The 13977-nt window shown below is 40.6% G+C and overlaps 1 protein-coding gene across 2 annotated transcripts in view; it reads right to left on the bottom strand.

Annotated features, from left to right (window-relative positions):
- LOC106590193 (protein disulfide-isomerase TMX3) overlaps window positions 1-13574 on the bottom strand; it is a 56010-nt gene extending 42436 nt beyond the window's left edge. The window contains exons 1-5 of one of the 2 annotated variants that reach the window (XM_014180931.2): window positions 13480-13574; window positions 13134-13185; window positions 7834-7873; window positions 4850-4973; window positions 2515-2560 (exon numbers count right to left, since the gene is read on the bottom strand). In XM_014180931.2, the coding sequence (XP_014036406.1) occupies window positions 2515-2560; window positions 4850-4973; window positions 7834-7873; window positions 13134-13185; window positions 13480-13513 (296 nt within the window). In that variant the 5' untranslated portion in view covers window positions 13514-13574. Of the gene's footprint in view, window positions 1-2514; window positions 2561-4849; window positions 4974-7833; window positions 7874-13133; window positions 13186-13293; window positions 13328-13479 lie in introns of those variants that run through there. The other variant, XM_045711027.1, reaches the window with a different exon arrangement.
- Between the last annotated feature and the right edge of the window lie 403 nt (window positions 13575-13977).

The raw sequence follows: 13977 nt of genomic DNA, 5'->3' as shown, positions 1-13977 counted from the left end.
ACCATATTTGAAATTGACCATATTAAATTGTAATTACACACACAATTGGCACACATGCACCTACTCCAATTCTCTGTTGCTGATGAATGAAGGAGCAGATTTCAGGAGCAGAAAAAAAAGACACCCTCTTTTTGACTGATATAAGGGCATGCACGTGATAATCATATAAACCAGATATAGGCCTATGATGGTCATAATGCTTCTTGACAGTGTCATAAAGTGTATTTTCTACAAGTTATTAAAAATATGATGAACAAAACCTGACTATAAATAATTCATTACAACAACAAAAAAACGTTAAGAAACAAACTTTCAAAATGAAAGGAAACTTCTTGGCAGGGAAAAAACTAATTTGAATAAATGTAGGTGTCATAACCAGCCATACAATAATACAATATGTCACAACCGGTGTAAATATATGGGTCATGACTGTTATAACATTATGATAATGATTATGACCGTGTTATGACACTGGGTGTGAAGTAAAGAGTTACCAATGTTATTGATCCATCCTCAGTTGTTTTCTCCAATCAATCACAGCCATTGAACACTGTAGCCATTTTAAAATCACCAATGGCCTCATGGTAACATCCCTGAGTAGCTTCATTCCTGTCCTGCAGCTCAGTTCAGTTCAGTAGGACAACTGTACCTTTCATGTCTCTTGGTGGTTCAATAATCCATAACCTAATTATTAATTTGACCATGCTTAAAAAATTTTTTAAAAAGACATTCAATGTCTGATTTGTTTTTGTTATCCATCTACCAATCACTGCCCTTCTTTATGAGGCTTTCAAAAAGCTCCCTGGTCTTTGTAGTTCTATCTGTGATTAAAATTCAAAACTTGACTGAGGGACAAAAGTTGTCTCAAACTGAGGGATTTCAGTTTGTGACAAAACAAGCAATTACAGCGTAGAGAACATTGTAATCTAAATCACTGTGAAATATCTTCACAATCAAAAATATTACAACTTTACCTGTTGTGTTTATATTTTTGTTCTATATACACAGTGCATTCGGAATGTATTCCCCTTCCCTTTTTCCACATTTTGTTACGTTAAAAGCCTTATTCTAAAATGTATTAAATATTTTCCTCATCAACCTAAACACAATACCCCATAATAACAAAGCGAAAACAGTTTTGCTCAATTATTACAAATAAAAAACAGAAGCACCTTATTTACATAAGTATTCATACCCTTTGCTATGAAACTCAAAATTAAGCTCAGGTGCATCCTGTTTCCATTGATCATCCTTGAGATGTTTCTACAACTTGGAGTCCAACTGTGATAAATTAAATTGATTGGACATGATTTGGAATTGCCCACCCCTGCTATAGAAGGGCCCACAGTTGACAGTGCATGACAGAGCAAAAACCAAGCCATGGAGGTCGAAAGGAATTATCAGTAGACAGGATTGTGTCAAGGCACAGATCTGGGGAAGGGTACCAAAAAATTTCTTCAGCATTGAAGGTCCCCAAGAACACAGTGAACTCCATAATTCTTAAATGGAAGATGTTTTTAACCACCAAGACTCTTCCTAGAGCTGGCCACCCGGCCAAACTGAGCAATCGGGGGACAAGGGTCTTGATCAGGGTGGAAATGGGAGAACCTCCCAGAAGGACAACCATCTCTCCATCAATCAGGCCTTTATGGTAAAGTTGCCAGGCGGAAGCCACTCCTCAGTAAAAAGGCACATGACAGCCCGCTTGGAGTTTGCAAAAAGGCACCTAAAGGACTCTGACCATCTGATGACCATCTGATGAAACCAAGATTGAGCAAAGTACAGAGAGATCCTTGAGTGGCCCAGCCAGAGCCCGGACTTGAACTCGATCGAACATCTCTGGAGAGTCCTGAAAATAGCTGTGCAGTGACGCTCCCCATCCAACCTGACAGAGCTTGAGAGGATCTGCAGGGAAGAATGGGAGAAACTCCCCAAATACAGGTGTGCCAAGCTTGTAGTGTCATACTCAAGAAGACTCGAGGCTGTAGTCACTGCAACAACAAAAAAATCTAAAAACCTATTTTTGCTGTCATTATGGGGTGTGTAGATTGATGAGAAAAAACAAACAATTGAATCCATTTTAGAATAAGGCTGTAACGTAACAAAATGTGGAAAAAGTCAAAGGTCTGAATACCTTCCAAATGCACTGTACACACACATTCTGCTCCACTGCACTCAGTATATTTGACTGGCACCTTGGATTACCTAAATAGATTATCAAATCATCATATCTTAATGATACAATACCTCATTAGGCCATGTACTGCCCTCAAGGTAGGCGGCAACAACACCTTAAATCCCCCATTGGCTAGCCCAGGGGCCTATGGGGAGCTTTATTCCATAGGTCTCATCATCAGGCCTAATGCTGACAAGTCAAGTCACAATGGACAACTCAGTTCAGTAAAGACATGATCATTGTGAAAGAAAATATTGGGTAAAGCATTGCTCGTTATGTAAAATTCTAACAAACGGCAATGGTCAGTGTATATCGTCTTTATATGTGCTCATACTTACAATTTGATTGTGGGGTATCCTCGTACTCCAAATTCTGAGGACATGCCTGAATGGAAAGTGACAATATTTAAACAAAACTGAAGCATGTGTCAATCCATTTCCTCAACTACTTCTTATAAAAATAAAAAAATAATTAAACCCTAGCTGCATATCCCATATGGAACTACAGAATGGGACAATAAGGAATACAAATTCCATTAGAACTACAGTAACCATAATCCGCAGTTACTTGTCTTGGACTACATTTTAAAGACCATCTCTGTCCTCAGAATGCACTTTCCCTAATACCTGAAAGCTGTCGTCACCTGTCGATTAGATTTTAGTAGCCTCTTAGTTAGCCTAATCTTGGACGGCGAGTAAAGTCAGCGACAGACAGTCATGTAATCTGTCCGTGGAATTTTAATCTGGTTTATGAGTGATTAGCCAGAGTGAGAGGCTAGGGGTCAACAACATGAGAGAAAAAGATTAAGAGATCCTAAGTAATGAAGTCAGACTTAGGTCTTGGCAATAGGAATAGTGCATCTTTAACAGCCAGGTGAAACCGATAGCAGAATGGCAGTTTCAAGGGAGGCACAGTAAGACATAGGGGAAGCTGTTAACTTCTCTTGTGCATCCAAAATTGCACCCTATAGAGAGGACTACTTTTGACCAGAGCCCTAAAGGCCCTAGCAGTGCATTATACACGGAATAGGGTGCCATTTGGGACTCTGTATGCTCAATTAGATGGAAGATATTTACACTACAAGGCCAAAGGTATGTGGACAACTGCTCGTCGAACATCTCATTCCAAAATCATGGACATTAATATGGAGTTGGTCTGCCCTTTGCTGCTATAACAGTCTCTACTCTTCTGGGAAGACTTTCCACTAGATGTTGGAACATTGCTGCGGGAGGGAACTTTCTTCCATTCAGCCACAAGAGCATTATTGAGGTCGGGCACTGATGTTGGGCGATTAGGCCTGGCTCGCAGTCAGCGTTCCATCCCAAAGATCTTCAGTGGCGTTGAGGTCAGGGCTCTGTGCAAGCCAGTCAAGTTCTTCCAAACCAATCACGACAAACCATTCTATATGGACCTCGCTTTGTGCACAGGGGCATTGTCAGGCTGAAACAGGTAAGGGCCTTCCCCAAACTTTTGCCACAAAGTTGGAAGCACAGAATCATCTAGAATGTCACTGTATGTTGTAGCGTTAAGATTTCCCTTCACTGGAACTAAGGGGCCTAGCCCGATCCATGAAAAACAGCCCCGGACCATTATTCCTCCTCCACCAGAATGTACAGTTGGCACTATGCATTCGGGCAGGTAGCGTTCTCCTGGCATCCCAGATTAGTCTGTTGGACAGCCAGATGGTGAAGCGTGATTCACCACTCCAGAGAACGCGTTTCCACTACTCAAATCAAAGTTTGTCACGTGCGCCGAATACAACCTTAGAGTGAAATACTTACAAGCCCTAACCAACAGTGCAATTTTGGTTAGGGCTTCTGTGGCCTACCACAGCGGCTGAACCGTTGTTGCTCCTAGATGTTTCCACTTCACAATAACAGCACTTACAATTGACCGTGGCAGCTCTAGCGGACTTTTTGGAAAGGTGGCATCCTATGACGGTTCCCACGTTGAAAGTCACTGAGCTCTTCACTACGGCCCATTCTACTGCCAATGTTAGCGTATGGAGATTGCATGGCTGTGTGCTCGATCTTATACACCCGTCAGCAACGGGTTTGGCTGAAATAGCAGAACACACTAATTTGAAGGGGTGTCCACATACTTTTGGCCATGTGTATTTGGTATGCAGACAAAACAAATAATAATCACAGCCAGCCCAGACCAAAAAACCCAAGTATTGGCATCAGCTGATGTTGCACAAATTAGATTCATTACTCTACCTTAATATGGCGGCCTATTCAGTCAAACAGGTTCTGCACACACATTCTCTGACGGCTGCCACACGCAAACTATGCACTGGGGTTCTGGTGACATGCTATTGCTGTAACGTGTTACTCATCATGCATGTCTGCTTTCTCACCCCACGCCAGCCTCCACCTGTTATGGCTCTGCTTTTGTTTTGGTCAGGGGGATTTGTACAGCGTACCTTGCGTAATTTTTATCTAATAAATGTTTAAAACGAATACTTGGCGTTTCCTGTCTGAACTACAGATAGCTGTGGTGTCAACCCGATAGACTGCATGTTAAACCATATATGCGTACTGTTATTTTTGTCTAAGACTTAAAGCTGTTCAAATGTACTTACATTGACAAAATAATGTAGGTAGTCAAGACTACAGGCAACCAGGAATATGTAGAGAAGCCATTGACATGGTCACTGCAACAGAGACTCACCAGAGTATGCAGTGCCGTCCATCTTGCCCACTCGCACAGGCGATCCTGAGCTTTTCAACTCGACGCCGACGTCATACCAAACGGGCTCCAGTTTTTTACAGTAGCCACACCACGGTGCATAAAACTGCAAAGGCCCAACAACACTGTCAGTCACTGTAAAAACAATGAAATAGGCCTAGCTCTAAAACTATGAACACAAATACACACACTGTTCAGAAATAACACGCATGACGGCAACACACTCAGGGACATCAACTGGGTATTGCAGTGGCCATATCCTAGCTCAACCACAACAATTTAAAATAGGCTACTAAAATCATTCCAAATCCAATTAAAAGACAAATGCAGTTTAGCGGTATTAGCGGGCTGACTTTAGGACCACGAGGACACCGTCGGAGCAGGCAGATGAACAGTGAGACTTCTCTCAAAACAGTGCAGAGGTGGAAGATGGCTGTAGACAGCTAGGACGCTAGGTAGGCTTAACTGCAGTTTGACTTGATATAAAACAAAAAACTCGTTTTTAATCTCAATGCAGAGCTAGTGAGTAGCAAGTTAAACACATGTCAATACAGCAGTTGAGGTGAATGAAGCTACAGCAGCCAAGGTAGTAAATAAAGTCCCTCCAAGATTTCGCAGGGATTTTGTGTGATATTTGCGGGCAAAAATGATTAATTTTACTTTGCCAATTCTGACATTTTGCATGGCAATAGGCAATGATTTTGTCCAATTTGTCGCAAAAATGAGCTGACAAAGAACCATATGTGGTAAATGTGTGGAGAATGGTTGAAATTGTGAGCCCTCTTTTGGCACTGCCGTGATGGGTCAGTTCTATGCAATAATATTGCAACGATTTGACTGTTTTATCCAGAGATATTGCAGTGATTGGACAAATTTACATAATATGCAGGGAACTTTCGATTTTGCAAAAAAATATTTATATTAGATTGCAGAATCCTGGAGGGACTGACAAAGCCTGGAGTCAATTTTGCTGTTGGCAATTCCACGGTAACAATGTGACGCAGAGACTCCCTTCAAAAAATGTATGCCATAAAAAAAAAAACATTGATGGCTAAGTTGAACAAACCATACACCTACAGTGTATGCAGAAGTCTACTTTTAACAATTCCCACTGACATGTTTACTAAAACACATGTACCTGAGGAACAGAGCAGATGCAAAGTTGAACAGAAGAAAATCTCCCTCAGATTTTCATATGACCACGTAAATAACTACTCCGATTTAAAATTCAAACATGTCTGCAGAAAGAAAGCGGTATCAGCTAGGATGACACCTTCAGTTTGAAAAAATATATATTTTGGTTATTGAACTAGAGTAACACTCAGTAACATAACAGAATGATGGTAACAATGACATCATGGGATCTGTACTATACAGTCATTGTCTTTAAGGTGATGTATCCTGAAAAGGTACACAAAGCTAGAAAAAAAATGATATCACTCATTTGCATATTATTCTACACACTGGCTATTATTCTAATGAGCTCAGCTCCCAAACAAGATCAAATTTGTTTGGTCCAGACCAAATCTGTACCAATCATAAACTTCTATGTTCCACAAGTTTTGACACCACAGTAAAGTTCAGTACAATACAGTTCTGTAAAAAAAAGTAGAGTATAGTTCAGTATATTGCATTATACTGCACTCTTCCCATGTGTTCTCTACTGTACTGAACTCTACTGTACCTGTGGTTTGTGACTACTATGATTTCCCAATTCAATTGCAGTCATTTCATTCGTTTTTGGTCACTGGTACCAATTTGGTAACAGAGTGACGCGTGTTAATCATTTAATAATTCATAAACAAAATAGTTATCAGTAAAAACCCTAACTCATTTGTAAGTCCATCTTTACTTGTTACTTCTTTCATAATCCTCCCTCCTCATCAGGGAGAGAAATCAGAAAATATTTTAAAGATATGTGGGTTTGTGGTAACAGAAACATTAGGTAATATTTTTTAAACTTACAGAAGGCAAATTATTTCTGCAAAATTAAATATACATTTTGATATTAGTTGGCAGGGGCCTTTACTTCAACATTGTGTTTTGATGCATTTCTAATACCTTTTAAGACTTTTCTACATGTTTTTTTAAGACTCCTTTTTCATCTGTGTGACCAGAAATCAAAGCCTCTGCTTATTCCAAATTTTTAGGATGGAAAAATGGTTGAAAAACATATCTATGCCTTAATTCCCCCAAAATATAGACTTAGCTTTCATTTGACACCACATTATATATGCTCCTGTAAACTTAACATGTTGGCACTCATGGGACCTGTTCTCCAAATAGCATTTTAGAGGGTTTTTTTAACTGTGTAGAAATGCAGTAGGCCTTAAAGAGCTTCAACCCCACCCTGTCACTTTGCTATACGCTGGGTTTACTTGAAATGACAACCCTGAGCACACCACCAGCCCAAAAAGTTGAATTACAACATTTCAATAAAAATCTCCCATCTTTGTGTCAATGCTGTACTTGGTATTGGGATTGGCATTTCCACCTAAGCATTTTTTTGCCTGACAGTCAATGCACAGCCCTGTTCTGTGTACCAGTCTACAAGACTGTGTTTCCGGCTGTGTCTGTACCTGCCTATAGTGATCCACATCAGCGTATATAGTACGACTGCTGTCACTCCATTTCTCCTCAAGCGGTCAGACTGGTCTGGACAGGGAGTGCCAGCTTTGGGTGCCAGCTGGATTTGCTCAGGCCCCAGACATGAACCCTGGGCTCTGGCATAAACCCCCTCAGAGCCCCCAAGCCAGGCGCGCCGCCCGCCATGCATGACTTCTCATTGACTAAAACACACACAGTAGACACACCTCCCCCCTTCCCTCCCCCACTGCCACTTCCGTAAGGGATGAGCTGGACACTGGTGTCGGGACGAGGGTCTAAAGCAGTGCTGAATGGGCTCATTCAGCCTCGTCACGTCAGTATGATTGCAGTGTGTGCGATGCAAAGCAAACAAGACTCACGTCCACCAGCCAGACATCATCTACTCTGGTGTCCTTAAATCTGAGGAAGAAAATAAATAAAATAAATCAGAATTCATAACATTTTGGCTTTATATTTTAACCAGTACCAAAGCTATTAAAAGTGACTTATTCGAACCATGAAACTTCACAATAACCGGTATGAAACTTTGAAAATCACGCCATGTCGGAAACTCGGGGCCTCGGAGTTAAAATAAGCAAAAATGATTTGCGTTTAGTTTCCTATTGGTTGATTCTGATATTTCCCAAGTGGGAAACGTATCTTTCTACAACGAGTAAGCAAGTCAGACATGTTAGTTTCCAATATGATGTGAACGAGGCATTATAGACACAACTAAAATGAACAAGACATACACTGCGTGCACAATTATTAGGCAAGTGAGTATTCTGATCTTATCATTGTTTCTATTCACATTTTCGAACTCCAAACCATATAAACTTCAATGCTTATTGGATTTAATCATTTTCAGGTGATATGTATTTGTGTAATGAGGGAGGGTGTGGCGAAAGTGAATAACACCTTATATCAAGGTGTGCATAATTATTAGGCAGCCTCATTACCTCAGGTAAAATGGGCCAAAAAAATCTATTTAACTGACACTGACAAGGCAAAAATGTAAAATGCCTTTCAGACGGATGTGACACTCTTTAAATAGCTAAACTATTGAGGTGTGACCACCGGACATTCAAACGTTTTGTTGCGAATAGTCAACTGGGGGCGCAAAAAACGCATGGGGAAGAAGAGGCGCAAATTAACTGCAAAAGACTTGAGAAGAATTAAACATCAAACTACCAGGAACCCATTATCCTCCAGTGCCACCGTATTCCAGATCTGCAACCTACCTGGAGTGTTCAGAAGTACAAGGTGTCAAGTGCTCAGAGACATGGCCAAGAAGACTGAAACAAGCCCATTCCTGAATAAGATTCACAAGTTGAAGCGTCAAGATTGGGAAAAGAAATACCTGAAGACAGATTTTTCAAAGGTTTTATGGACAGATGAAATGAAAGTGACTCTTGATGGTCCAAATGGATGGGCCCGTAGCTGGATCAGTAATGGACACAGGGAACCACTTTGAGTCAGGTGCCAGCAAGGTGAAGGATGGGTACTGGTATGGGCTGCTATCATTGAGGACGAGGTAGTTGGACCTTTTCGGGTTGAAGATGGACTGAAACTCAACTCCCAAACCTACTGCCAGTTTCTGGAAGATTCTTTCGTCAAACAGTGGTGGTACAGGAAGAAGTCCTCAGCATTCTAGAAGGCCATGATCTTTATGCAGGACAATGCTCCATCACATGCATCCAAGTACTCCACTGCTTGGCTAGCCAGCAAGGGCCTCAAAGATGCCTGAATAATGACCTGGCCCCCTTCCTCACCTGACTTAAATCCTATTGAGAACTTGTGGGCCCTTCTCAAACGTGAGATTTACAGTGATGGAAGACAATACACCTTTTTGAATTTGGGGAATTTGGGAATTTGAGAGGCTGTGGTTGCTGCTTCAGCGAAAATTGATCGTTAACAGATCAAGAAACTGACAGACTCCATGGATGGATGGAAGGCTCATGGCAGTTATTGAAAATAAGGGTGGCTATATTGGTGACTGAATATTTTTGAAAGCCCAAACATTTTATATAATTGTCATTTTGTGTTACTTATCTGTTACATTTACTCTAAAAATTGAGAATAAACAAGTGAGTTGAGAGAAATTATTTTTGTAATTTAGTTGCCTAATAATTCTGCACACTTATATTTCCCTGAGAAAGACAAAAAAAACTCACTTTTCCTTTGTTAAACATTCAGGTTTGAGGTTCAATAACATTTTGGATTGACTGAGAGCATTGTGTTTGTTCAACAATAAAATGAATCCCGAGGAATACAATTTGCCTAATAATTGTGCACGCAGTGTACTGCAACAAGGATGTAATGAGCAGGCCCTTGATTTCCAATTCAACCCCTGCAAGTTATTTTCCCACCGTAGTTACTGGCTTTCTGTGGCTTTACACTACTACTCAATTCCTAATTTTATGATTGGATCCCCCCGCCGCCAAATATGCTTTGGGCTTGTAAGAACAGAGCAAAAGCTCCGCTATTTCACTCGCTCCTCTTAACAAACCCTTCATTTTGTGAGCTGACTTGTAACAAATGAAGACTGTTACATTTAACATGGTAAATTCATAAGCATGAATAAAAATTATATAGAAAAATAAAACATTTTATGTTTAAGTTTCTATTGCAAAGTGACAAGATTTTCTCAAAATGAGTGATAATTGGTAACGGTTGTATTGGGCTCAATTTTGTGAGTTCAAACTACTTTGGTAGTATTATAAACTTGAAATAACTGGTTTCTAGTAGGCTACAGAATTAGAGAAGGTCTGTTTCTCTGAACCTCTGGCAGTAGACAAGCCTGTTTCTCTCCCCAGTCAGAGGCAGCATGCCTGTCTCACATACTATGACCAGCAGCAGCAACCTAGAAAACAATTTTGAAGGCCAAAATTCAGGGAGGAAAGCATTCATCATGTTTATGCAACCTAATAGTCACCCTATGAGTACTTCCAGAAACAACTTTATATTTTTAATAAGGATACATGTGACATTGCACAGCAGTAAGCTGGTTTATTTGTCATTTTCTCTTCTTGATTTCAATATGGAAGGGAAACCAGTTACTGGTGTTTGTATGTACGGTTTCTTGATGACTAAAAAGTATTCTTATAACATAATTTTGTGGGGAGGTTAAGGGGGCATATGACGTTCCCAATGAGGAAACGGGGCCATGACAGAAAACGTTTAAGAAGCACTGATCTAGTCAATAATTAGCACAAAAACAGATGGGCAACCCCATGCTTCAGTCTATTTATTTATTTATAGCCACTATAATGCATCAGTTGGGCTACAGGTGATAATGCTTATTGCTTAATAACACACCATCCTGATGATATCGACCAAAATGTTGTTAGGCTCAATTTTGGATTGTAAAATTATATTTCAGTGGTGTCACCATCATATTACTTTAATTCATTTTGGAGTAGAAAAAAGACAAGGGCTGCATTCAGTACAAAAATAAAAGGCAACGTTGTTCTGAACAACCAGTTAAAAAAAAAAAAAAAAAACGGGCAGGGGTTGTGGGTTCAAAATTCACCACTGGCCTTCAAATATGTCACTCACTGTTTCAAGCCACACCCACCAAACAACACCATCCGTTAAACAATGTAGCAAACGTTCAATCGAACTGAACGCACCCCAGAACTGACTTTCTCACAGTCCTTCTACCAAAAAAAATTGCCAAGCGTGGTTACTTTCTGAACTAATTTGTTATTAAATATTTCACATGTATTTAACCAGGTAGGCTAGTTGAGAACAAGCTCTCATTTACAACTGCGACCTAGCCAAGATAAAGCAAAGCGACACAAAACAACACATGGAATAAACAAACATACAGTCAATAATACAATAGAAAAAAAGTATATATACAGTGTGTGCAAATGAGGTAGGATAAGGGAGGTAAGGCAATAAATAGGCCATAGTGGCAAAATAATTACAATATAGCAATTAAACACTGGAGTGATGGATGTGGAGAAGATGAGTGTGCAAGAAGAGATACTGGGGTGCAAAGGAGCAAAATAAATAACAGTATGGGGATGAGGTAGTTGGATGGGCTATTTACAGATGGGCTATCTACAGGTGCAGTGATCTGTGAGCTGCTCTGACAGCTGGTGCTTAAAGCTAGTGAGGGAGATATGAGTCTCCAGCTTCAGCGATTTTTGCAGTTCGTTCCAATCATTCGCAGCAGAGAACTGGAAGGAAAGGCGGCCAAAGCAGGAATTGGCTTTGGGGGTGACCAGTGAAATATACCTGCTGGAGCGCGTGCTACGGGTGGGTGCTGCTATGGTGACCAGTGAGCTAAGATAAGGCAGGGCTTTACCTAGCAGAGACTGGTAGATGACCTGGAGCCAGTAGGTTTGGTGACGAATATGAAGCGAGGGCCAGCCAACGAGAGAATACAGGTCGCAGTGGTGGGTAGTACATGGGGCTTTGGTTACAAAACAGATGGCACTGTGATAGACTGCATCCAATTTGCTGAGTAGTGTTGGAGGCTATTTTGTAAATGACATCGCCGAAGTCAAGGATCGGTAGGATAGTCAGTTTTACAAGGGTATGTTTGGCAGCATGAGTGAAGGATGCTTTGTTGCGAAATAGGAAGCCAATTCTAGATGTAACTTTGGATTGGAGATGCTTAATGTGAGTCTGGAAGGAGAGTTTACAGTCTAACCAGACACCTAGGTATTTGTAGTTGTCCACATATTCTAAGTCAGAACCGTCCAGACTAGTGATGCTGGATGGGCGGGCAGGTGCAGGCAGCGATCGGTTGAAGAGCATGCATTTAGTTTTACATGCATTTAAGAGCAGTTGGAGGCCACGGAAGGAGAGTTGTATGGCATTGAAGCTCGTCTGGAGGTTAGTTAACAGTGTCCAAAGAAGGGCCAGAAGTATACAGAATGGTGTCGTCTGCGTAGAGGTGGATCAGTGAATCACCAGCAGCAAGAGCGACATCATTGATGTATACAGAGAAAAGAGTCAGCCCGAGGATTGAACCCTGTGGCACCCCCATAGAGACTGCCAGAGGCCCAGACAACAGGCTCTCCGATTTGACACACTGAACTCTGTCTGAGAAGTAGTTGGTGAACCAGGTGAAGCAGTCATTTGAGAAACCAAGGGTGTTGAGTCTGCTGATAAGAATGTGGTGATTGACAGTCGAAAGCCTTGGCCGGGTCGATGAATACGGCTGCACAGTTTTGTCTCTTATCGATGGCGGTTATATCGTTTAGGACCTTGAGCATGGCTGAGGTGCACCCATGACCAGCTCGGAAACCAGATTGCATAATAAAGTTAGACCAACAGTTTAAAGTAATACCAAAATGATTGGTATTTCAGTTGTGGTTGGGATATATTGACCAAATTATCAGAATTTTGGGATGTATTTCCCCCCCAACCACCCCAATATAACAACACAAAAGTTACGCCCTTGGTGATGGGTACACTGAGTCAAACTCAGAAGTCTAGAATTTTGTTTACAAACAATATTAACATACGTTTCTGTGTACAGGGAGAGTGACTGGTTTGAGATTGGAATAGCTTATGTTATCTTACCATAAAATTGTTATTCATTGGGTCTATTACATTAACCAAAATTGTCGTCAGGTGACAACATTCGCATACATACTAGGGATTGACGTTAAACAAAAGACAGGAAGATTCCACAAGCGAAATAGATTAGAGCATCACTTACGTGTCATCGAGTTCTTCGACAATTGCAAGCACCGTTGAACATAGAAAAAGCCCTACAATATAAAAACAAAATGAACAGTTAATGTGAAAATCATCACGTTAACATTTAAGCAACAGTTATACGAATGCTTCTGCAATTTGAGATATGCTGCTATCGTTACCTACGGCTTTCAACCTCATGATGCATCAGCTAGAATAGCTCGCGCCCTTAGCTAGCTACGTTACTGTCCGTGCATTTTGCACCACAATTCCACCCAAGCGGAAAAAAAAATAGACAAGTTATCAAGGTAATGCAACGAATAACGCATTCGTTAACAGAAACAGAAACGGTTAGAAAGTGTAAGTACCTGCACAAACCAAGGTGGCTTTCACTTTTGCCATTGCTCCGAAAGGAAACACCAAGCAGGAAATAAATACAAGCAGTATTTTCAGTCTGTCTGAGCATGCGCTGTGATTACGCTGCATTAAATCGGAAGCATCACAAGGTTGCAGGCATCAGAAATGCATAAATACTATTACTTTTATAATAATAACTTAACCTGTGTAGGCCCATGTAGTCTTTCAGTGTTCATCATAATTAAATTTACAGACAATCTCTTTCTTTGGCATATTTATTTTCCTGCTGTTAAATTAACGTACTGTGGCCTACAATTGATTCCGTTTAACCAATAATTAATAATAATTTATTACATTTGTAAAGTGCTTTTCCTCATAAAGAATAATAAGTGTATGAAATAAAAATAAAAAAATATATAAAAAAATGGACACAACTAGACACTGCAACTGACACAAAGACTACAGCTGACGCTATGGGGCAAGGACACCAAGGAGCACAGCTATCAACA

This window comes from Salmo salar, chromosome ssa29 (assembly GCF_905237065.1).
Source record: "Salmo salar chromosome ssa29, Ssal_v3.1, whole genome shotgun sequence".
NCBI lineage: Eukaryota > Metazoa > Chordata > Actinopteri > Salmoniformes > Salmonidae > Salmo > Salmo salar.
This window is presented reverse-complemented; position numbering and strand designations above follow the sequence as displayed.